This window comes from Diplotaxodon limnothrissa, linkage group LG6, assembly GCF_057381915.1.
Source record: "Diplotaxodon limnothrissa isolate DT_005_m linkage group LG6, D_limnothrissa_male_GT1.1, whole genome shotgun sequence".
NCBI lineage: Eukaryota > Metazoa > Chordata > Actinopteri > Cichliformes > Cichlidae > Diplotaxodon > Diplotaxodon limnothrissa.
Window position 1 is genome coordinate 30,746,885 of NC_140601.1, and position 24,288 is coordinate 30,771,172.

At 40.8% G+C, this 24,288-nt stretch overlaps 1 protein-coding gene across 4 annotated transcripts; it reads right to left on the minus strand.

Annotated features, from left to right (window-relative positions):
* Nucleotides 1-3,882: 3,882 nt before the first annotated feature.
* LOC146630850 (von Willebrand factor A domain-containing protein 7-like) lies at nucleotides 3,883-14,111 on the minus strand. Of its 4 annotated transcripts, none has more exons than XM_085356150.1 (18): nucleotides 13,920-14,111; nucleotides 13,584-13,788; nucleotides 13,299-13,384; nucleotides 13,098-13,191; nucleotides 12,693-12,821; nucleotides 12,087-12,273; nucleotides 11,630-11,799; nucleotides 11,406-11,518; nucleotides 10,520-10,636; nucleotides 9,584-9,790; nucleotides 9,304-9,439; nucleotides 8,704-8,856; nucleotides 8,529-8,615; nucleotides 8,207-8,316; nucleotides 7,722-7,886; nucleotides 7,246-7,545; nucleotides 4,473-4,776; nucleotides 3,883-4,052 (listed from the first exon to the last, which is right to left on the minus strand). In XM_085356150.1, exons 1-18 carry the CDS (start codon nucleotides 14,109-14,111, stop codon nucleotides 3,883-3,885), a joined length of 2,925 nt encoding a protein of 974 aa, XP_085212276.1. The 4 variants fall into 4 exon arrangements, with proteins under 4 accessions (XP_085212276.1, XP_085212275.1, XP_085212273.1 ...); XM_085356149.1 differs by having other exon boundaries at nucleotides 3,883-4,070; XM_085356147.1 differs by having other exon boundaries at nucleotides 3,883-4,102; nucleotides 4,448-4,776.
* Between the last annotated feature and the right edge of the window lie 10,177 nt (nucleotides 14,112-24,288).

Consider the following 24,288-nt stretch of genomic DNA (forward strand, 5'->3'; position numbering starts at 1 on the left):
AGACATGTACCATCAAGAATGATCTTAGCAGGAGGGGAAATAGGTGCAGTAGAATTTTTGAATGACAATAAAAATGGGTGATTTTGTATTAATGGACTGTTGCAAAAAATTAAAGGAACATTCTCAAAACATATCAGATCTCAATGGGATCTAATGGACTGCGATTCACCTTTCCAGCACCCTGACATAGACTTTGATGGGGAGGCTGAGGAGTGTGATCTCCTTATAGTTGGAGCACACCTAATGGTTCCCCTTATTAAAGATGGGAACCATCACCCGAGTCCACCAGTTCTCAGGTACTGCCACCTGACATTGTAGACCTGTGCCAATCAAGACAAACCTACAACATCCAGAGCCTTAAGGAACTCAGAGCGAACCTCATCCACCCCAGGGGCCATGCCACCAAGGAATTGTTTAACTGCCTCAGTGACCTGACCTCCAGTGATGTATAACTCCCTTCACAAAGCTGAACTCCCCTACTGTACTTCAGAGAAGGAGTGCCTTTCTGTGATATGGGCCCTTGAACACTTTCACCCATATGTTGAAGGCATTCATGTTACTATGTTCACTGACCACAACAGTCTCAGGTGGCTCATGTCTCATCAAAACCCAACACTCCGACTCGCCCGCTGGTCACTTCACCTGCAGGCCTTTGATTTCACACTAGTGCACAAACTTGGCGCACATAACAAAGTTCCAGATGCGCTGTTTACCTCTGACTTGTGAGAGGCCGACAGAACACGCTGTCATAGGCAGCCTGGACCTTTGGACTCTTAGCTCTCTGAACAGCTAAGACAGTGCTACCTTGTTACAGTATTTTGTGTACTGTAACAGTTGCTGTTGTAATGCATTGTATCACCACATGGTGGCGCCTCCTGGCTCATGACTGGTGTGTCACCCCCTTTTTGTTCTTCTTCGCACTGTCCCTGTAATGGATGCTCTTGTGTGTATGCGGACTAGTGTGCCCTCGAGTAATGTGTGGTAGAGGTAGCACTTTTATTTTTGATATTTTAAATAAATGACTACTTGTGGAGAGGCAGAAGCTGTTGCTCATTCGCTATCCACCTGCACACCTCCGCGGCTGACTTCATCTCCACCGCACGTTACAGTATGACTCTCTTTTGTATCACAGAGACCCCAAGTCTACATGTGCTTTGCACCCTTTGAAAGAGCTGATACTGTTTGCCCCTGTTTCCATGAGAGGCGCCTTGCTAGTCTATTACCATGATCACCCCACAGCAGTTCACCTGGGTGTTTCTAGGACACTGGCTGGACTGTGCTTTAGGTTTTTCTGGCCCAAAATGGCAGCTGATGTGAAGCACCGTGTGACTTTATTACTGATGTGAAGCACCATGTGACTTTATGCTCAGTGTGCCAACTCACCATACCAAATCAGAAAAAAAGCAGCAGGTCTTATGGTTCCCATTGTCCCCCAGAAACCCTGAGAGTAGGCTATGTGGATTTTGTTGGGCCAGTGCCCTGCACCCCCGCTGATAATGCATATTTGATTGTGTTTGTTGACTATTTAAATAAGTGGGTTGAAGCCAGTGCTGTCAAAGAAGCTACATCTCAGGTAGCAGCTGGTAAATTTGTTACTGACATTTTTGCTAGACACGGTACACCCACTTACCTGATTTCTGACAGACGGTCTCCTTTTGTGAGTGAGCTTTTTGAACAGGTTGTTTCTGCTTTAGACTCGGTGCACAGACTCACTACAGCATATCTCCCTCAGACAAATGCTACTGAACGCTTCTACTGGACTCTGAAGACTGCAATCTGCTCTTATGTAGGTGATAAGCACACATCATGGGACAAGTTTCTCCTTCAGATTTGTCGTGAGTTGGACACCCCACTTGACCTTATCACTCAGCCTTTTACAGCAGGTGTTGATGAACCGGGTGTACTTTACCCTGAGACTCTTAAAGCCTCCCCACAGGGAACTCACAACCAAACCAGAGCGGATCTTGACTATAGCCATGGCAGACAAAAACATTACTATGACTTGAGACGTCAACATGCCACATTTCGTTTTGGTGACCTTGTCAGAGTTAGGACACAAGCAAGGTCAGACGCTCAGTCTAACTTTACTGTTAAACTTGCACCATTGTTTGAGGGACCATTGTGTGTATCTCAGAGACCCAGTTATGTTAACTACAGCCTCACTTGGGTGGACTCCGGTGTGGATGCAGGTGTTTATCATGTTGTGAACATGCAACTGTTCCATACCTGGGACTCTCTCACTTCCAAGGAACATTCTGTTTCATCTCTTGCTGTCAGAGAGACCACAAAGGATCTGGACACTGACCCTCAGGCCCACCCTGCCCCCAAAAGATGGACAAATGATTTTCACATGACTGGGCTTGATCTGAAGTGAAATGTTTTGATTAAACCTATTTCATGTTGTCTTGGTGCACTGCAATTTTGAGTCATGAAGGTGTAGACTTTTCTGTTCACTCTTCTTAATCCAGTTGTATGGCTCTTTAGTGTGTTATGGTTCACGTTCTTTGAAAAACAAAGAAAACAGATTTTGCACTGTACATATTCATTTCATTTTATTTTTGCCAAATTCATTTTTAAATGGTCTTTTGCCCTGTGTGTGTTGTGATCTTAGCTGTAACCTCTATGTACAGGGTACTGTTAGGTGTGGTGTGTGCTTCTTTAGCTGTGGGGACTATGTAACAGTTGCTGTTGTAGTACAGTGTATTGCTGCATGGTGGTGCCTCCTGTCTCATGACTGGTGGGTCACCCCCCTTTTGTTCTTTTTTGTAATGGATTCTTCCATGTGTACGCGGACAAGTGCGTTCAAGTAATGTGTGGTAGAGGTAGCACTTTTATTTTTGATATTTGAAATAAATGAGTACTTGTGGAAAGTTAGAAGTTGTTGCTTATTCTCTATCCACGAAAGTTAAACCACTTAAAAATAACTGAGCACACGCTTCTAACAAAGGTTAAATTATGTTTTTCTTTGTTGCATGTTTTTTCTTTGTTGTATAATCTCGGTGCCTTCAGTTGCCAAGTAGTTCCTGGAAAGCCAAACTGCAGAAGCAAAAGTGTCAAAGGGATAAACTCAACATAGTGCTGGAGGCAGGTTTAATCATCATGGCAAACTGAAACTGCAAGAAAAATATTAAATTCAGTCACCTAATACTGTAATAGCCTATAAGTATAGCACATGATGGTAATCTCTTTAGGAATGAGACAATAAAATGAGACAGTTATAAACTAATGAAATCACATTTATTTATTGCTTAAACACATTAAAACTGTTTTGTGATTCTGACAAAATTCTTAAATATAAATTATATATTAATAGCCTGTTGTAAATCTTCCACAGTAGCATCAAAAGGCATCCAAGCTGTCTCATTCGGAAGTGATGTCTGGACTGGTGGCACTGGTGGCATTTCAGGATGTTCCAAATGGAGTTTTGTTTCTAAAAGTTGTCTAAATCATCATTCCCTTAGCAGATAGTAGTTGCTTATTACATTGTACTGGGGAATGAAATGCAGCTTTGGACACTAAGAAATTGCTACTTTATGTGCACAGGTTAAAATGAATCAAATACTTTACAATTTCATCTATGAAAAGATTAACTATAACTTTGTAAGAGAGGGTATTAATGTTGATTTATGTAGTGAATTCAATATAAATGTTTACTTGGATCCTTTTTAGCAGGCAATGATAAAACAAATAAACAAAATGTACGTTATTATACCACGTTCCCATTTTCACCCAAAAAAATAAAAAAATTAAAATATGAGATGCTCAATTACACCTTTACAAAAATGCAATGGCTCATATTTTAAAAAGAGTTAAAAGTATTACTTTTCTAAAACAGATTTTGATTTGATGATTCAGTTCTAGTTAAATTTCTGTTTATATACCTTACTTAAAAAGCAGTGAAAAAGCAATGCTGATCCAGACATAATGTGTTACACTCATTGTATGACCTCTAGTGGATGCTCTGTTAGCTGCAGCAGTAGTCACCGAGGGAGTCACTGCAGTGGTTGTAGGGACAGGAGTAGTTGTAGGTACTGGTGTAGTTGTAGTCAGAGAGGTAGTTGTAGGTACTGGGATAGTTGTAGGTACTGGTGTAGTTGTAGTCAGAGAAGCAGTTGTAAGTACTGGGATAGTTGTAGGTACTGGTGTAGTTGTAGTCAGAGAAGTAGTTGTAGGTACTGGGATAGTTGTAGGTACTGGTGTAGTTGTAGTCAGAGAAGCAGTTGTAGGTACTGGGATAGTTGTAGGTACTGGTGTAGTTGTAGTCAGAGAAGCAGTTGTAAGTACTGGGATAGTTGTAGGTACTGGTGTAGTTGTAGTCAGAGAAGCAGTTGTAGGTACTGGTGTAGTTGTAGTCAGAGAAGCAGTTGTAGGTACTGGGATAGTTGTAGGTACTGGTGTAGTTGTAGTCAGAGAAGTAGTTGCAGGTACTGGAGTAGTTGTAGTTATAGGAGCAGGCGTGGCAGGTACTCTAGCTTGCCCCATACATGTCCCCACGTTTCCTGCCCTGTCCACAGCAGCTAGAACCACATTCTGTGAACAGCAGGAGGCAGTGTAGGTCACCAGTGTGATATTCTCGCCCCCTGCTCCAACCGCTGTGCTAGTATCAAGGGTACCATTCCCTTCGCGGAGGGTGATGCTTGCGATGCCAGTCCCATTGATGCCGTCAGTGAGATTAGCAATGAACTCCCACTGAGATGATGCACAGAGGATGGAAGAGACATTACAGATACCTGATATATTAACTACATGGCACACTGGACCGGACAAATCTGTGGCCTGAAAAAAGAGAGAGAAAGGAGATCAAGTAGTCAGAAAGGCAAAAGAACAGGAACAAAAAGAATTTGGTATAGATGCTACCTTATATCGCTGTTCTTTCATACTTTCAGCGTTTTCTTTTGTTTTTGAATATCACTTAAAAAATGTGTATGAAACGACTAGTGATGGGAATTCCGGCTCTTTTTAGAGAACCGGCTTATCGGGGGGGGGGTGACCTTGGTTCAAGTGGTTGGGAAGCTCATCTGTAACCGGAAGGTTGCCGGCTCGATCCCCCAATTCTCTTGGTCCTAGTCATTGTGTCCTTGGGCAAGACACTTTACCCTACCGCCTATTGGTGTTGGCCAGAGGGGCTGATGGCCCGATATGGCAGCCTCGCTTCTGTCAGTCTGCCCCAGGGCAGCTCCAGTGTGTGAATGTAAGAGTAAATGAATAGTGGAATTGTAAAGTGCTTTGGGTGCCTAGAAAAGCGCTATATAAATGCAATCCATTATTATTATCCTCTTCAGGGTCACCGGAGCCTATCCAAGCTGTCATAGGGCAAGAGGCGGCAGGTCACCAGTCTGTCTCAGGGCTAACACATAGAGACAGACAACCATTCACACTCAGGCAATTAACCTATCCCCACTAACTGCATGTCTTTGGATTATACCTGGGGAGAACCCACACAAACACAGGGAAATTCAGAATACTTTATTGATCCCTAGGGGAAATTATTCTTCCCTGCAACATGCAAGCTCCACACAGAAAGACCCTGGCCTGATGGTAGAATTGAACTCAGCAGCAACAGTGCTAACCACCGTGACACCGTACTGCCTGAAATATGCAAAAAAAACAAAACAAAAAAAAATGAACGCCCAGATCTTTAATTAAGGGAAAGGTTGGCATTTAGAAATATTAATATCAAACTGACTGTGTTTTATCTTTCCATTGTACTGATGGGTGGACAGTTCTCAAGTGCCTGTGCATTTTATTTGTGGAGCCAGCTCTATATGATAGTCTCTTCTTGCAGATTCTCCACTCTGCCTTTGTATTGTCTATAAAATTGAAATGGTTCCAGATTTTGCTTCTTTTCTTGGTGTTACTCATTTTCTTTACCATACCTTTCTAATGTGACGATGTTGTCTCTTGTTGTTGCCCCTGGTGTTCTGAGAATCCATCCTACCTGACAAACCATCCTACCTGTTGTTTATGCGCATGCGCACAACACAAAATTAAGTGGCGAACCGTCCTATCTTTGTGAATATTAGCTAGAAAAATACTCTGAGTAAAATTAAGTGCCAAACCATCCTACCTTTGTGAATATGAGCTAGAAGCATACTTTAACAGCTAAAATTAAGTGGAAAATCATCCTACCTTTGTTAATAAGATCTAGAAAGATACTCTGTCGGGTAAAATGAAGTGCCAAACCATGCTACCTTTGTGAATGTTACCTACAAGCATACTCTGATGGGCAAAGTTAAGTGGCAAACCGTCATTCCTACTTAAATTTGTGCTGGAATTACTCTGTGACAGCAGAAATGTGCATAAATGTCTTACGGTAGGACATTTTGCCAAAGTAGGCCGGTTTGTCAGAATACCGGCTCTCTTTGTCTCTCTCGCCCTCCTGCTCTTTTTGTGTGCTACTGCTGTTATGAGTGTAACTACCGCCCCCGCCCCCTCTGCTCAGGGGCACAAACAGAGGCTTGCGTTTTCGCCCCTCCCGTCTCTGCTCAGCATAAACACAAGGCTGACGTGCAGCATGAAGCGAAAAAAAGTGAAAGAGAGGGCAAGACAAAGAAAAAAAAAACCCCATGGCTCCCAATAAGGAGCCAGCTCGCATCGGTCACTTCAAAGAGTCGGCTCTAAGAGCGACGTTCGTTTGCGACCGGCCCATCACTAGTAATGAGATATTATTGTTTACAAAAAAACCTATGTCCCGAATTAAAACTCACTTTAATTGATATTATGGGTTATAAATCCAGACGTTTCATTCAAAATGACTCACAAAATTTGTACAACCCCGATAGTAGTATTACTGTTTCAATAATTTAGCAAATCTGGGCGACAAAAAGAATTTAGCACAGTGGTCAAATGACCCTATGCCAAATAACAAATTGTTTGTAAAAACCATTGAACAGCTGTGGAAAAGAACATTTCGTTTTTGGATTTACTAATACAATCATGATCAGAAAGTTAACAGATTAATCAATGGATTTCTTGGATGAAATTTGTAGCATGACCCTTTACATTGTCCACGCAGTGAATCATGTTTTTTTTCTTATTTTGAACTAGAACATATGCAGTACTAATTCATCACTGAGCTGATTCTTTTAAAAGCTCTCCTCAGATCACAGTTGAAGTATTATGTAAACTGAAACATTTGGCATTTGACAATACAGAACAGTGATACATTTAGTTTGGATTATTAGTTTTTTTAAATGTAAAACACTGTTTTTAGTCTCATTTCACCTAAAGTCTTTTTTCTTTTACCTTGGCAGCCACAGAAAATCGGAGGACAGCATAGTTGATGTCAGTGGCAGCAGCGTTTTGTGCCTGAATGGTGAGGGTCACGTCTGTTCCTGATTTAGTGCTGGCTGGAACACTTAAGGTTATTGTCCCATTGGCTTTGCCTCCATCGCTTGGACCAATATTGACATTTCCAGGTGAGGTGAAGTCAAAGCTGCGGTCATTACTGACTTGCACTGTGAATGTCCCAGTTACATCCGAAGACACTGTAAAAGGAATGATGATGCGAGTGCCTGGTTCTATGTTGATACTGTCAGCTTGTGCCTGGAAAAGTAGCGATAGAAGAGGGCAGGAAATTTGAAGTTAAACAATCACTTCTTTCTTTTATATAATGACATAGAAAATAACATGACAGTGGTTGTTGAGTTTATCCAGGCAGATAAGATGTTTAGAAACTGGCTCTAGAAATTCAAAAAACAACATATGACTCTACTACTCACAGCAACAGAGAGACTAGCTGTTGTGATGCGGGTGGAGGCTTGTCTCTGGAAGGTATCTGAGGTAGACCGGGATGTGGTGCTGGTGTCCTCACCTTGCAGTCGAACTACATAGTCTCCTACTGGGACTTCAGTGAATGTTACCAGAAAGTTGCTGTTTTCTAATGACTGTGGAAAACAGAAAGATAGCAACTGAGAGCACCTTATGCATGTTTAGATGCACAAGTTAGTTGTTAGATGGTGGCAACAATCAGTAATCAGAGTAAACAAGCAGCCACCAAAGACCAATGTTATTTATGTATCTTTTACTTCTTGGTGTTTTCTTAAGCTGTTGTAGAACTACAAAAGTTATGTTTATAACACTATGTTTGACAGTGCAGTTAGCACAGACTAAAAGCGACTAAGTCTAGGAATGCTTGCTGTGGTCTGTTGTAGTTTCAGTTGTAATTTTGACCTTTTACATTTATCAGGTGTAAAATATGACATGCCTGTATTGATCCAATCAACTCCTTTGGCCCTGAACTGTCGAAGAGCGTGAGCTTTGTGACTGTTACTGTATCACTTCCTGTCACAGTGACCAGGAGAGTGACATTACCACCTGAAAATGATAGCAAGCCACAAAAGAGTATTATTACAACAGATCCTTAGACTGTACGTGAATCTTCTTTAAACTTAAAAGTTTATGTTTATCTAAACAAAAAAGTTGGAAGTTTTCTACCCAGAAACATAAATCAATGTAATCATTTTTCATGACTATTTAGGTCATCTCAGTTTCCCACAAACCAAATGATACATTTTTGTTTAGTCAACCTGTAGCAGGACGGCCTTCCTTGGGTCTGATGCCACCTTCCTTTTGTAATTCAACAAGGTTATAGATGAAGTTCACTGAACTTTGACCTTATGCACACAGAAACCACATCTAAGTTAGAAATATTATACCACTGAAAACATTTTCTACAGACTATTTCCTAATTATATTACAGACCTGTGACTTTAATAGAGTAGGGACTGTTAGAGTTGATGTGGATTTGCCAAAAACCCGTTTGATTTCCAGCATTGAGCTTTATTCTGCGTAGGTTTCCCACTGTTGTTATGGATGCCAGAGAACCACTGGTCTGACTTGACTCCTGAGACACTCCTGAAAAGAGGAAAATGGCTGAATTATTTACCAGCATGACAATGGAATTTTCTTCCTCCTCCTAAATTTGTAATTGTGACTGTTGTTGTTTTTATTACTACTGTGCTATTACTGCAATTCATGGGTGTGAGACACTTGCAAATTACTCCACTTCTGTAATAGGCAAATGAATTCCGATCCACCTGCACAGTTACTACTAAATAAGAATGTAAAATTATGACTAGTACCACTACTGTACATTCTTAACCTTCACCTGACTGCCCAAACAACAGATTTGCACAGGAGAAATCAAAAGGCAAAAAGCAGAGACCAGAGATCAGGTCAGATGAGGAACTTCCAGAGAGCCAAAGAAATAAAGCAAAGCTGACACAAGGTGGGAAGTGCCTTGTCTTTGTGAAATATTATGTTTTAGAAAACTGATGTCCAAAAAATATCGTTGAACTGAACCTGCTGAGCTGGTGAGTGTGAAAGTGAGAGATGAAACTCCGGTGATGTAAATGATGACGTTGCTTACTGATGAATCAACAGTAAAATTAAAATTATCAGGTCGCCCCGGATCCATTACTACCTGGAAAACTGTCACCTGAAAGACAAAGAAACAGAAGCTCCAGTGAGAAAGCAATTTTGAAAGAAAATCTGTTAAATATCTGGCCCCAACTTATCAAAATGTAGTCCTTCACAATTTGTAAACATGTTAAGTAATTCCTGTTAATGCTCAGTGTCTCACCACAGCACCAGCTGATGAATCTTTTATAACAGTAGTGGCCAAGGAAAGATCTGACTTCCTGACTTCAATAGCCTGACCTCCAGAAGCTTGGGCCAGGTCTCTGTATAGCTGGACATTTGATAGCCTCACTGCACGAGGTGAAAAATTTTGACCATCAATACTGCGGCGCCGCCGAATGGAAAAAATGTTTGTCAACAGGAAAGACACCTGAAAGTGTAGGGATAGAAAAATGCATCAGTTTATATATATCACGCTCAGTGGAAACTGGATAAGTTCTATCTAAAGTATCAAAGAGACCTAAAGTGACCATTCAGTACATGGATAAATGAAACTATTTACTGAGGTGTTGCTCTAGGATTGGACTAGCTTGAGTAAAACTGACTTTTTTGTAAAAAAAAGAAAAAAGAAAAAAAAAGCTTTTGTAAAATTTGATAATGGACTGGCATTTATGTTGCCATCAAGCTATATTGACCCTTTTCACCAGTAATTATTTAGCAGCTATCTACGTTTCACTCATATCTACAGCTAATTCAAAAAAATATTAATTAATTCACCATGCAGAATTTTGTATACAATTGTGCAAACACACAGGCGGTGAAAGAACATGTAAACTCCAAACAGGCCTGGATACCCAGTGTTTAAAACCCAGAACCTCCTTACTGTGATCCTACAGTAATAAACACGGCACCACTGTGCCACACTGTACTTTTCTCCGCCAGAGTATTAACCTTTTTTTCTGTTGTTGTTGTTTTGTTTTTGTTTGTTTTTTTACACATTTTTGTAAGCTGGAATTACAATTCAGAATTTATTTATTTTTACATTTCAACAAAGAATACTCTTTCCTTTCTGCATGTTTTTATTTGGCAATTTCTTCATCAGCTGAACTAACATATAAAGTGCAACAATAATAAGAATGCAACTTATCCTCACACATACCTCAGTCTTGGTTCTCTCTATAAGGGCAATGTTGGTGCTTTTTAGATGGGAATCTTTGGCTGAAGCATCAGTGAAGACATAGATTTTAGAGGAAGGTGGAGCTGATGTCAGCGCAAGCTGTCAGTTATACAAATGACAGAAGAATTAAACATTATTTGTTGTGATTTACCAGATGTGCAAAACTGTAATTCAGAAAGTGATTAAAAAAGTAACAAAAAAGCAAGTTCTGATAATGCATGCACACAGTCATTCTGTTATTACATAATAGGACACAATAGGTTCATATTAATTTCCTAACTATGTTGTTACGGCAATAGCAGGGCCTCCTCCTGAAGGTGCCTGTGTGGGCGTGTCCCACCACCTCTTCTGCCTGAGGTGTCACCTTTCCCTGTTACACAGCTGACTCACATCAGTAATTAAAAGTATTTAAGCCCAGGGAAAGGTGAGCTCTGGGCCAGAGTGCCATGAGTGTGGTTACAGCTAGTGAGCTGAGTGTGTTTGTGAGTGGTTACAGCTAGTGAGCTGTGTTATTGTGGTTTGCAGCTAGTGAGCTGCTCTCTTTCTTTTTGGCTTACGTTTTACTTTATTGACCACGCCTGAGTTTTGTTTGTTTTCTTAAATGGTGATAGCTGCTTGTCCGTCTCTTTTAGTTGAGCTACTTTAATAAAACTCTTTGATTTAACCCTTTTGCCTCCTTGACTCCTTTTTCTAACCCGGTCACTTTTTGTTACTCTCCCCTCACCGCCTAGACCCCTCAGGGGAACGTAACAATGTCCTTTGCACTACCTGCAAATACCCCATTTCTTCATCCTAAAAGTTCATAAGTCACATCACACTAATTACTGTGTAAGCACACATCCCAATGATAGAATACAAGTACACTCACTCGCAGTCCAGACATGCTCATCTCTGGTTCATCCCCTCCTCCGGATGCAGTGAGCTTGTTGATTTCCTTTTTGAAGTAGTTTTTGTCAGTTGTCTTTATCACGGGTCCAAATTCTTTTTGGGGGACAGAGAAATACATGAACTTGCAGATTTTTGTACTGTATATGTGCTTTGTTTGTTGGCTCTCTTTGGCAACATGGGGAATATCCATAAAAGTGGAAGTACCTGGGTCATTGAAAGGTACCAGTATGTACTGAGAGGGTTCCTGTAGCGTTCCTGCGTTACTGTCAATTATGTTAAAGGCAACTTGTTTTGCTGCATTGATGTCATCAGCCATACTGCCTGTAGTGTCAATGACAAAACACAGTGCATAGGACTGGGAGAGGCCCATCAACCTGGAGGAACATAAGTGAAAAAACAAAATCATCCCTTTGTTATTCTGTAAGGAACCCAATTTCGCTACATTCAGAATGATGCCGAGGTATCTTTGCAGAAACATGTGCATCATAAAAAGCATCACTTTTAAGATACATATTATCTTCTGTGAGGAAGGCTTTTTACTATTTTTTCCTTGAAAGCTGTGTCATGAAAATAAATATAAACTGTTTCAATTTCAAATTTATTAGAGTTCTAGTAACCATTTCATGAGTGCAAGAATGTCTCTGATCAATTTTTCCCGTACCGCAAGAAGTTCCTGTCTCCAGCAGCTAGTCTGATGTCCTCCAGCAGCTCCATAGTAGCATCCACTGCCAGATTAGCTGCTTTTTTGTGCAACGTGCCATGATCTGATGTAAAAGAATCCTTATTGATGCCCCCAACTGGGTCCCTTTTTCTTGTCTTGTCAAGTAGACCACCATGGCTACATTTACCTGGACAAAAAAATAACAAATTACATTTAATTATACCTAGATAAATAGCTGAATAAATGATCAATAAGACAAAAAACATCCAAAGAGTTTTATAGTTGGGGTATGGCAATGAATAGGTGAGTTTAGGTAATCTTTAAATTAAATTCAAGGTGGGACAACACATCTATTTGTTGTAATATTTAAATTTGTAGCTTGTGGGAATTCATTACTGTGAGATGCTGTTTACATTTTCTAATCAAAAAACAAATACCAAAAACAAACAAAACTACAGAAGCCAATTTAGTTTCAGTGTTGATTACAATTTACTCATTCTGCTGGTTTGATAAACAGTCCATTTGCTATGAAACAAGCAAACAAAAGAAAATAATAATACAAATCCTAATAGTTTGCTGTTATACACAAATGAATGTGATTGTTACCAGTAGGCTTTGAAGAAGAGAATGTGCTAAAGTAGCCTGAGGTCAGGAGCCCCTGTTTCAGCACTTCAGGCAAAATGTTATCAGTGCAGGCATCTCCTGTACAGCTATTACAAGTTGGAGTAGATGGACCTGGAGCAAAGCAAGAGAAAGGTTATCCATAAAACCATCTGGAAACAGGTTGTGACATACAGTATTTAAAGGTGGGCCATCTATGCTTTGGCGATAAGACTTGGTTTGAACTGTGCTTTTGTAAAATGATTTTGGCTATTATATCTTTCCTATTTATCCCCTTTATCTCCCTTATTGCAAGTGTGTGTCCGTACACACCCCACCAGGTAAATTAATTAAAACAAGTGGAGACAAATGTGTTTCTTACTGTGATTAAAGTTGCTGGAAGGCTTTTACCTGCTAGGTTCTGCAGTGGTTGATCTGGTCTGATCAGAGCGGAGTAAGGAGTGGTTTTCCCCAACTCCACCCAGTTACTGTGGCTGTAAAAGTCCTTAATGTATGGAAAATCTAACATTATTTCCAATCCTATCACTGCTTCCTACTTCCAAAATCTTAACATCATCAAGTTTAAATAAAAACAATAATTATCACTCTCACCTGAATTATGTGACAAATTTGTCCAAGTACCTGTCTTGCAGCAACAAAATTCTCCAACTTCACACTAGCCTTCATGGCAGACATATCTCAAACAAAACATATAACCTTAAGAATCCAGTATAAGTGAAACCTAATGAAGCAAAATTCTGATTTTTGTTGCACCTATCATTTAAATGTTTTTTAATTGGTGTATAGGAATAGAAATTAATTAAAAATTCAAAATAATCTACTATCTGTGTTGTACTGAACGTAAACATGTTTAATTTTGAGGACTTTAAAGTGTACCTCTTGTGATGATGTCCCGTCCTCCCAGGAAGGTCTCACTGTGAAAATGGAACTCAGGGAAATCGACCAATGAGACCACTTTTTCGTTGCTACCGTAGATCTCATTAAGGGCAGTTTGGAAAATGTCAGTAGAGAGCGGAGCGGTGGAGGTAGATGAGGAGAAACAGGCCTTTTGCACCTCCTGAACTGAAAGGTTGTCATCAATCTGGAGACAAAGAAATGCCAAGTGCTTAACTGGACATTTGGAAAAATCTCAAAATGTTAAATTTCACAGTTATGTTAGACTAAACATGAATGCATAAGCAGTGACCCTGTTTTAAATGATAATGAGCCCACATTCAAGTTGAAGTCTCTTCCATCAGCGGCGGCAAGGTCTCGGCAAACCTCAGCTGTCTTTCTGAGAACTGCCTTTCTGGTGATGTCACGATGAGTTTCATCAACAGAGAAGGATGGTTGAAATCCATGGGTTAGACCTGGTAGGTAGAGACAAACTGCCACCAGGAGCATGACTGTGTGTTTGACAGCCATGATGGACAGTGTTTTACTAAAGGAACAAGAGAAAGGGAATATAACAGTAAATACTAAATGTTAAACATTATTGTGCAGCACGTAAGATCGACAGCGCACAGTGTGCTTTAAGGTAGGAGCCAAAAAGGGTGTAGTTTGTGTATGTGAGCACTCGTGTGTACACCTGTGAGCATGAACGCGCTTGTTTTTAAAAGGTTCCTACATGTAATGATCTGTTAGAGGGTGAGGGGAGCCTGCATGAAGCAGGTATGGAGGAGATCAAGGCTCCAGACATCCAGAGGCCCTCAGAACACAAGAGACCAAGGAAGACCAACAGAGGGGTAGCCGCGCCACTATCCCAGAAAGAGCCGAGGAGAATCCCAGATAAGGGGTCACTCAGCAGCCGCGGAAGGGGTTTCAGTGACATGCCCGGGAGCTCCGCCGGCAGCCAGCTGCGCCAGAGTGACCGAGCCCCAGGCCGAGCAGTGGCGTGTCCAGCGGGGTGGCCTGGGGGGGCACAGGCCACCCCCCCAACCAGACTGGCCACCCCAGGTGCCACCCCAAAGGTAAAACAATAAAATTCAATCAAATATCAAATGTCCGATTATGTTTTCACGGTGAAGCTCAGATATCCGAGTGTAAGTGAATGCAGCATCGGCTTCTGCGCTATGTGCATCACGTTAGCAAAGGTAGGAGAGCCAAGCACGAAAGAGGCACTGCAGGAAACAATTTTTCGGTGAAAGAAAATGAGGACAGAATAAATGTCCCGGTAAGTAATATTAAGTTTGTTGAGTTTAGTAAACTTTGGTGAAATTAGAATCCCAAGGAAAAAATAACACTTAAAGAATTATTGCAGCCGTCGAATATTTCAGACAGTAGGCTACTGAGGGCAGCTAACATAAGAGTTATGAGTTATGAGTTATAATCTAAGTCGTAACATTGCTGTATGGAGCTGCAGATTTGGTTGCAGGTTAACATAGCTGGACTGGCCATCGGGCATACCGGGCATATTTTTTATTTTTTTGTAACGGCATGAACAATGAGAGGTGGTGGATTGGCCAGATGCAGGTCGATGTGTAAAAATAACTCAGTTGTTTGGTGGTGGCTGTGGCGGAGCTTCCACAGAGGCAACAGGTGGATGAGGGAAGGGGAGGCAGGAGGAGAGACCCGAGGCAGCCACCAGTCCGAGTGTCAGGTGAACTTCAGGTAAGAAGTTATGAGCTGCAGTCTATCTGGGTCAGATATGAACCAAGTTTAAGTGGAGTTTATTTTCGTTGTGCTGACTTTTTACCGTCAGTTACAATAACTCGTACTGCGTGCTAGCTAGCATGACGGAGTTTCTATACAGCAGGGTGGTGCTATGATGTTACTGATAGTGAACTTTATTCATAAGGTTAGTTAGTAGAGTTTCCAACGGCTCCTTAAAAATGGAATGGTCCCTCATTCAGAGAAAATATTACACGTTTCATATTGAGCTGAGAAGGAAAGCAGTTTGTCCCGGACTTCAGCTACAATGAAAAAGACACAAAGCTGGAGTTATTCTGTGTCTTTGCTGCACAGCTGCCTCTTCTTCTCTCATTCTCCCCCCTCTCTCTCCTGTTTCTACTTCAGTCATGAAACTGATCAGTGATCAGCTGATCGGCTTTTCTCTCTTGTTTGTTTATCGCCCACTTTGCCAGAAACAGGAAACTAGAGATGGCACGATACCACTTTTTTATGTCCGATACCGATATCATAAATTTGGATATCTGCCGATACCGATATGAATCCGATATAGTGTTTTTTAATCAACAAAACTGTTTTTTTAAATATCTTGCTGCATTTTGTATAAGTTCATACTCAAGTTTAAAACAACAACTAAACTAAAGCTATTCTGTTATACCTGTATGCAAAAAAAAATATTTCATAGTTCAGCAATACTGATCAATCTAATAAACTTAAACCTACACCATCCTCCCTATTCTGGTATTTTAAAGAGTACTTATTAATATTAAGCAACCTAACTAATAGGGTTCCAACTCCCAGCAACAACAAAAATAAAAAAATAAAAAAATAGGGAACCACCCCTCACGCTCCACCTCATGATGCTTAATCGACGTAATCAACCTTAATTTGATGCAGTGTGAAAAAAAATGCACAGAAATCAATTATTTTTCAAGAAATATTAAGTAGATTCAACATCTTTCTTCAAAAAAACTGCAGACTGCACAGATGGTACCTTCCCAAAATAAAAAGTACTATAACTTACTAGGGTATATATATTAGACTTAATAGTCACTATATACAGTAATTGACTTCTATTCCTTTTACATCAAATTAAAACTTTGGGTGTCAGATAATTATTTATTAAAAGCTAAACATTTTAAATGAGAATAAGAAAGAAAAGTATGTCTTTGTGCCCCCTTTTCCCTGTTAATGCCCTATCGGCCCCCCTGGCTAAACTTTGCTAGATCCGCCCCTGCACAGTTACCAGCCGTCAGCTACGTAGAAAAAGATCCTGGTGTAGAAAGTAATATTAAATAAATTCTAACAACAGCTTATCAAGCTTAAACGTGCTGCTGTTGTTCAGCCGCTGGTTTCCTCTTTCTGGTGCAAAGTGGGCCAAAAACAAACAAGAGAGACGGACTCGCGACAGAAAAGCCGATCAGCTGATCATTAAGCAGTTTCATGATGATTTCATGATAGCAGCAAGAAGAGGCAGTCGCTTGTTAAGCTTAACGCAGGAATGCTTTACAAACATTTAGAGATGGACTTACACACTTGCTTTACTTCTCTCGGGGATAACTTTGTCGGAGATGAAATGCCGGGTTGCTAGTGAAGCTCCAAATGCTATCCAGACCACCGACAGGTCCCGCATGCCACAGCCGCTCTATCACGTGATGCATACTGCTCCGACGTGCTAACGTTCTGAGGTGAGTTACGGCGTGTTGCAAGTTTTGCGAGGTGCTTTCGTGATATTTAATGGATTGGATTACATTTTTTATTTTTCTCCGATATCCGATCCAGTAATTTAGGTCAGTATCGGACCGATACCGATACGTAATATCGGATCGGTCCATCTCTACAGGAAACCAGCGGATGTCGCGCTAAACAACAGCAGCACGTTTAAGCTTGATCAGCTGTTGTTAGAATTTATTTAATATTAATTTCTAGTATCAGCTGATGTTTGCTGGAGCCACAGCTGTAAAGCTGCTGGTCGTGATGTCGGTTTGGATATGTGGTGAGAGGGAAACATGAAGATGAAACCAGGAGATGTCCTTACTGAATCATCAGAGCTGTGATGGAGAAACAGGTTTACCTTTTAGGTCACATGAATGAGTTGAAGTTATGAACTGTTTCTGAGAGACAAATAACACCAGGATCCTTTTCTAAGCAGCTGACAGCTGGTAACTGTGCAGGGGCGGGTCTAGTAAAGTGTTGCCAGGGGGCCAGGTAGGGCATTAACAGGGAGAGGGGGGCACAAAGACATACTTTTCTTTCTTATTCTCATTTAAAATATCTCACTTTTAATAAATAATTATCTGAATCTTACAACCAAAGTTTTTATCTGACGTAAAATGTATAGAAATCATACATATACCAACAAGACAGTGTACATATGGAAAAGATATTTATAAATCTTATAAAGTTTGTATCTGTCTTGTGTGAAACTTGTATGAAAAGCATACAAGAGTAAAAACAGATATAAGATCCCTTGAAAGATTATATAATGAATCTTGTATGTTTTGGATACTTACTAAAACAATATATGAAAGTAATGAGAAAGTGGCCACTTTCATGAGTAAATCATATAAGTTTTACTATTTCTTTTCCATATGGGTCACAACAGCCTTTGTTTTCATTCAAAGTCTTTATGGCTTTAATACCTGGGGGGCCGGTCTGTAGTGACAATGCCCGATTTTCTGTCCCAGTCCAGCCCTGCAGGTTAATACTGGCAGTGTCACCATGCCAGCTGACTGTATTTCATCATCAGCCAGTGTTGTTCTTTATCAATATTACCAAAGTTTACCATAAGGAAGCATAGAAAGTATTTACTTGCTTTCAGGTTTTATTCAAATGTTAGTCTTTTCATTTGTTTCTCCACTTTTTTCCTGTTTCAAAATCAAACACCAGTTTGTGAGAAGATTATCTTCTTTTTTTAACAGACAGATAAAGTTTTGCATTGGCTAATTTGTCAATTGTATGTTAAAAATGTTCATATTTTAATATTCAAAACTGTTTTTGCCCAAAACATATGTGCACTACATGTCAGTAAAAATACTATGCAAATATTGCTGTCCTTGAATGCTGAGTAAACACTGACAAAGCACTGATTGTATCTCTTGTACTTTATCAACGCAGTATCTAAAAACTTTGCACCGTAGTGGTTAAAATCTCATTCTAATAAGAGTTAAAAGCGCATTCGGTTATTAGGTTTACAGGATTATTGAATTATGGTTAACGGTTGGTAGAATTGTTTTTAACATTATCTGCCAATTACATCTGCCACCCTTCTCCAAATCTGTGCCCCTACCTGGCCCAACAAAAATTTTCTAGACACGCCACTGAGGCCGAGGGCACCCCACCCCTGAAGTGGCCCGAGTGAGCCCCAGGCTCCAGGCCCCGATAAGCAGCCACCAAGGAGTGAGCCAGTGTGTACCTAGATGCCCATCCCCGGACACAAAGACCCACAAACGCACCGATGTCTGAGGGCGTCTGCCACTGGCAGGGGAAGTGGTGGGGGGAGATAGGCCTCCATAACTTGGAGGGCCTGAGATGTCCCCAGAGAGGTGGTGTGTGATACCCGACCTGACATATGGACACAGACAAACAGGCACACACAGATACAAACATCCATTCCCACCCTCATGCTCTCATATGTGATTACTCAACACTCACCCAACGTGGAGACAGACATAGAGAGACACTGTACACACAATCACACTCCCCAAGCGTCCGTGTAGCGTGCCCACCCCCAAGATCCTATATGTATGTGTTATGAGAGTGTGAGTAATGTGAATGTCTAAGTTGTGAGATAAAATTGAGGCAGAGGCAGCCAGAAGGGGACAGAGGGGGGGGGGTGCCTCCCCTGCACCCTGGTGACACACCTTTACCCCAAGGCCCTGCATGTGTGGGTGATTGTGGTGGAGCGGGAAGAGGGAGGCAGCTGGAGATGGGGAGGGAAGGAAGGGAGGGGCAAGTGACCCCTCCCTGGGGCCAGCTCCCCCGCTGACCCCAGTAGGCACCCCCATACTCCGCAACCCGCTGGGGAAAGGGGGCCCAGGCCCATCCGGACCGGGGCCCAGTATAGCAGCGCCGCCTGGCCCCACAGAGTCCGGGACAGCCCACCCGACCCCACCTCAGAGAAAACTGCACCCACCCACTCATCTTCCAGACTACAGAGTGAGTTCCTGAAGAGAGGAGAGCTCCTGCAAGATGTAACAACCTCCCCCACCAGTCGAAGAGCCCCCCAGGTGGCTCGATGCACTGGCGGCACCCTGCGTCAGGGCTGGGCCCCCATACACCCACCTGCTCACAACCCCGGCAACACACCAACCATGACCCAAGCCCCCGAGGCCCAGCCAGGGCCCCAGCCCGGAGACGGAGCACCCCCACAACCCCACGCCCGTCCCGGACCCACCCCGGGGCAGCCAGGCTACCAGGTCAGTAACCCACGTCCGTCAGCACAGACCCTCCCCTAGCCCCGCTGCACGCAGCCACGAGGAAACTGTCACCTAAGAGCCAACAGAGCCCTTAATAGGCCATGACCGCTACCCCAGGTTGAGCCCTCCAAGGAAGATGCTCCTGGGGAACCCCCCGACGCCCTAAGCCTGTCCCTACCCCCACACCAATCACAACAGCGAAGGTGGGACCAAACTATGACCCCCCACCCACACTAGGTGATGGAGCTGATCAAAGGAGCCCAGAGCAATTGATCTGATGTGGTGGCAGAGGCTGTATCAAGACTAATGTAATCTAATAGATAATTTCTATATTGGTTAGAATTAAGATTATTTTAATTTTTCCAGTTCATGAGGACTGTTTTCTTGGCTATGCATAGGGCAGTGAAAACCATATGGGCTATATTCTTATCTGTAGTGACATTATCTAAGCTGCCCAACAAACACACTAAAGGGGAAGTTGGAATGTTACATTTCAGACACTTTGATAAGTCTTCACATATCTTGCGCCAAAACTTCAGAACTGGTGGACAGAACCAAAGAGCGTGGATATAATTGTCCGGTGAGTTGGTTTGGCAGTGCGAGCAGTTGTTGGTAGACATATAACCCATCTTGAACAACTGATGCCCTGTATAGTGCACTCTATGTAGTATTTTGTATTGAATTAATTGAAGACTAGGATTTCTAATTAGATGAAAGGTTTTTAAGCAAATCTGAGACCAGAAGTTTTGGTCTAAGTTAACTGATAAATCCGCTTCCCATTTTGCAGAGTAAGAGTAAGAAATTGAACCACACTTGGTGGCGTTTGTAGTTCAACTTGACCCGGTTTGAATTTCTTTTTTACTATGGATTTAATTTGTTGATATTCTAAAAAGCTTTTCTTGTTGATCCCATATTGTGTAACTAGTCTGTCAAATGGAATAAATTCTGTTCCTTCTAGTATATGTTCTAAATATTTTATTCCTTTACCACTCCAATCTGAAAAGTTTATCATATTATTGTTTTGTACTATGTCAGGGTTGTTCCAGATAGGTGTACGTTTGCATGGGATTAATGAAGACTCCGTCAATTTTAGAAACTCCCACCATGCTGTCAGAGAAGAGCTGATGTTGATGCTTTTGAAGCATTCATATCGTTGGATGTTTGAGCTGATAAATGATAGATCTGAAATCTCTAGATTATTGCAAAGTGCTTGTTCTACATCTAGCCAAGGTTCATCTAAGAGAACCTAAGAGAAATATTGTAGTTTCAAGGTTTTTACTGTATGAGTAGTCTATCAAATTAAGTAATCTGCGTATATTTGTTGATGAGTGCCTACCTTTTATGAAACCAGTTTGGTCAGGATGAATTAAGAGGGGGGTTATTTTCTCTAATCTCTTTGAGAGAGCTTTGCAGATTATTTTAAGGTCTACATTTATATGGGATATTGGACGATATCTTGAGGGATATACAGGGTCTTTGCCTGGTTTTAGCAGGAGATTAATGTTTGCAGAATTCATATTTGATGGAAGTCTTCCCTTTTCTTTGATTTCCCACAACGTTCTGAAAAAAACTGATGCTAGAATTGTCCAGAATTCTTTGTAGAATTCTGCAGGAAAGCCGTCTGGACCTGGAGCCTTATTATTGGGCATACTTATCAGGGCTTCCTGGAGTTCACCTGATGTCAGTGGCGAATCCAGTGCCATTGCTTGAGTGTCTAATAATTTTGGAAGAGTTATGTTGTCTAAAAACTGATCAATTTCCCTTTTAGATGGATTTATTTGTGGTGAATACGACGTTTTATAGAAATCCCTGAAAATGTTGTTTATTTGTCATATACTGTTGTTCTGATATCAAAAGTTTTTAAGGTAGACTGTTTTCTTGGATTTGGTAAATGTTTAAATATGCAATTGTAACTCTGTGGTGTCACCTTAAAACCTGTAGTCTGTAATAGGACATGATGTTGTCGGTAAACAGGAAGTAAGTCTGTGAATTAAGGAGAAGGCATGCGCAGCATGGTGGCCTTAGCCAGATAAATCCAGTGGCATCCACATACATCCTATGCCTTTGGTAGCATTGTGGATATATATAGACTTGTTTTATATTTTATGTGCATGTATAGACCACTTTTTTTCAAATAAGTTCATTTTTCTGTAAGTTTAATGATAAAACCAAGCTTATGCGGTTTATGCTAGCAATCGCTTATGGAGCTAGTTAAAGGGGAACGACAAACGAATTGGAGGCATTCATTATAGCAAGACTTGTTAAAATCATAATTTGATGTTTGTATTTGAGTTAAAAAGGGAAGTAATTCATATGAACATTGCATGTTGACATATTAAAAAACTGGGTTAATATATTTTTATCGTTATATATGTAAATGGTGAATAAATACAGTGATTATGCCTTGTACTGTTTGTTACAGTTTCACCTTTCCCTCTGTCAATAAACCTGTGAACCGGAAATCGTGTCATCAGAGTCTTGATGTGGGGAAGGAGTTTAGCTGACGGCCCAACCATAGCAGAGGCAGTACAACTGTGTTCCCAGAATCTTGAACAGCACCTGTAGTTGTTTTTTATTTCTTTATTTTTAGCTGGTTTGCTAGAAATTTACCGGATTTATTACCATGTTCATAATTTTGTAAGCATGGTCTTTGTACTAAGAATTTTGTTTTTTATCAATTATCTCATTTAATTCTAGTTTTGTTTTGCGTATTTTGTTCAGTGTTTCCTGATCTTGGTGGGACGCGTAGGTAGAGCTGGGCGATATGACCCAAAATTCATATCTCGATATTTTTTAGCTGGATGGCGATATACGATATGTACCTCGATTTTTTTTTTTTTAAGCCATAAGGTAAGAACAAAAAGAGAGTTTAGTCAAAGCTGTGTCCCAGATGTCAATCAGGCACTTTTATTAACATATAGCATAGATGTACATGAAGAAATTACTCAAAAATAAATTATTAGCATTTATTAAATAGTAATGCTCCATAAATAAAAGAACGCAATGTTGTTTTTGTGCACAACAAAAAGCTCACAATTGTGCAGTCAAAATGTAAACTAAAAGACGCTGAGCATAATAACAAAGACAGACAGATTTCACGGCTGCTCTGTTCCCAAGTTCTACTGCATGACTGACAGCCTGGAGTTTGAAATCCTCTTTGTAACCGTGTCTCTTAACAGGTGCCATTTATGGTCCTTATATACACACAATACAGTAATATTACCTTGAAGCACAATACTTATTACTCCGCGAGGCTCCATTACGGTAGCCGTAATGCTCCGACAATCCATCAAGCGGTGCGGCTCCGTAGCTCACCAAAGTCGTACTAAAACATTTTTTGACAGATTGCACATAAGGTGCACTGTCGAGTTTTGAGAAAATGAAAGGATTTTAGGTCGTTAGCGTGGTTAGCTCGCTAACACGTCGACGCCGTCCAGCCCCACGCACGGGGCGATCCGCGGTAACTCATTAACGGAGATTTGCCGTGTTCATCTTGTCGTTGCCTGCAGGTGAAGCTATAGGGGAGGGGGAGTTGTGCTCAGTGAAGGAGAGGTGAGGCCCAGTAACGCAGCATAGAGACAAAAATGGACGTAAGAGAGGCAAACTTGCGGCTCCACAAGTATAATTATAACGTAACATAGACTATATCGATATAAACGATATTGTCACATCTTATATCTCGTATGAAAATATATCGATATTTTTTAAAAACTCGATATATCGCCCAGCTCTACGCGTAGGCTTCTTCTAGGGATTTGATGTTTTTTTCTAATTCCAGAATATTTTTGTTTTCTTCTTTCTTTTTATGTGATGAGAAATAAATTATTTTACCTCTCATCACAGCTTTCCCTACTTCCCATAGAACAGAAGCTGATGTTCCGGGAGTGTCATTATAGTCTAAATATGAAGTCCATTCTTTTTTAAAATATTTAATAAAGTCTTCATCTTTAAGTAGTGATGTATCCAGTTTTTACTTGGCATAGTATTATTCTTGTTCATTAGTGTTAAAGATACAGGAGCATGATCGCTGACAGCTATAGGGTGAATTTGCTCTCTTAAAATTAAAATAACTTGATATCCACACAGAGTATTTATTCAACTTATACAGTTACTGATAAAGTTAACATCGTCCACAATATCACTGAAGTGCGGTCCTCTGTGGAAATGCAACAAAGCAATGCTATATGTAACTGAAACAATAGACAAACTGCATGCTCAAGTTATCAAACAGATATTTAAAATGTTCAATCTGAAACTGAGTGACTGCTTAAACCAACATCTCACCTTAAAAGTCACTGCAAGCTGCTGGTTTAAAACTTTATGAGTAAAAAGTAAAAATTAACCAAATTTAGGAACACTCTGATTTATTAAAAAAAAAAATCATCTTTATAGCCACTAGCTTTTATTCATCTCACCTAAGGAACCCTCTTTTGTTTTTCTTTCTTATCTTATTCCATCCACCTATTCTCAGTTTTAATCTGCTCCCCCTCTGTTACAGTTAGTTTATCAACAACTCAACATTTTCTGCATCTATTTGCATGTACTAATTTGTGAAG

Coding starts and splice junctions, on each gene's coding strand:
- LOC146630850 (XM_085356146.1), bottom strand. CDS start 14,111: ATGGCTGTCAAACACACAGTCATGCTCCTGGTGGCAGTTTGTCTCTAC. Junction 12,822..13,097: donor ACCACTGCAGAACCTAGCAG/GTAAAAGCCTTC, acceptor GCTTTGCTCCAG/GTCCATCTACTCCAACTTGT. Junction 8,317..8,528: donor GGAAGGCCGTCCTGCTACAG/GTTGACTAAACA, acceptor TATCATTTTCAG/GTGGTAATGTCACTCTCCTG.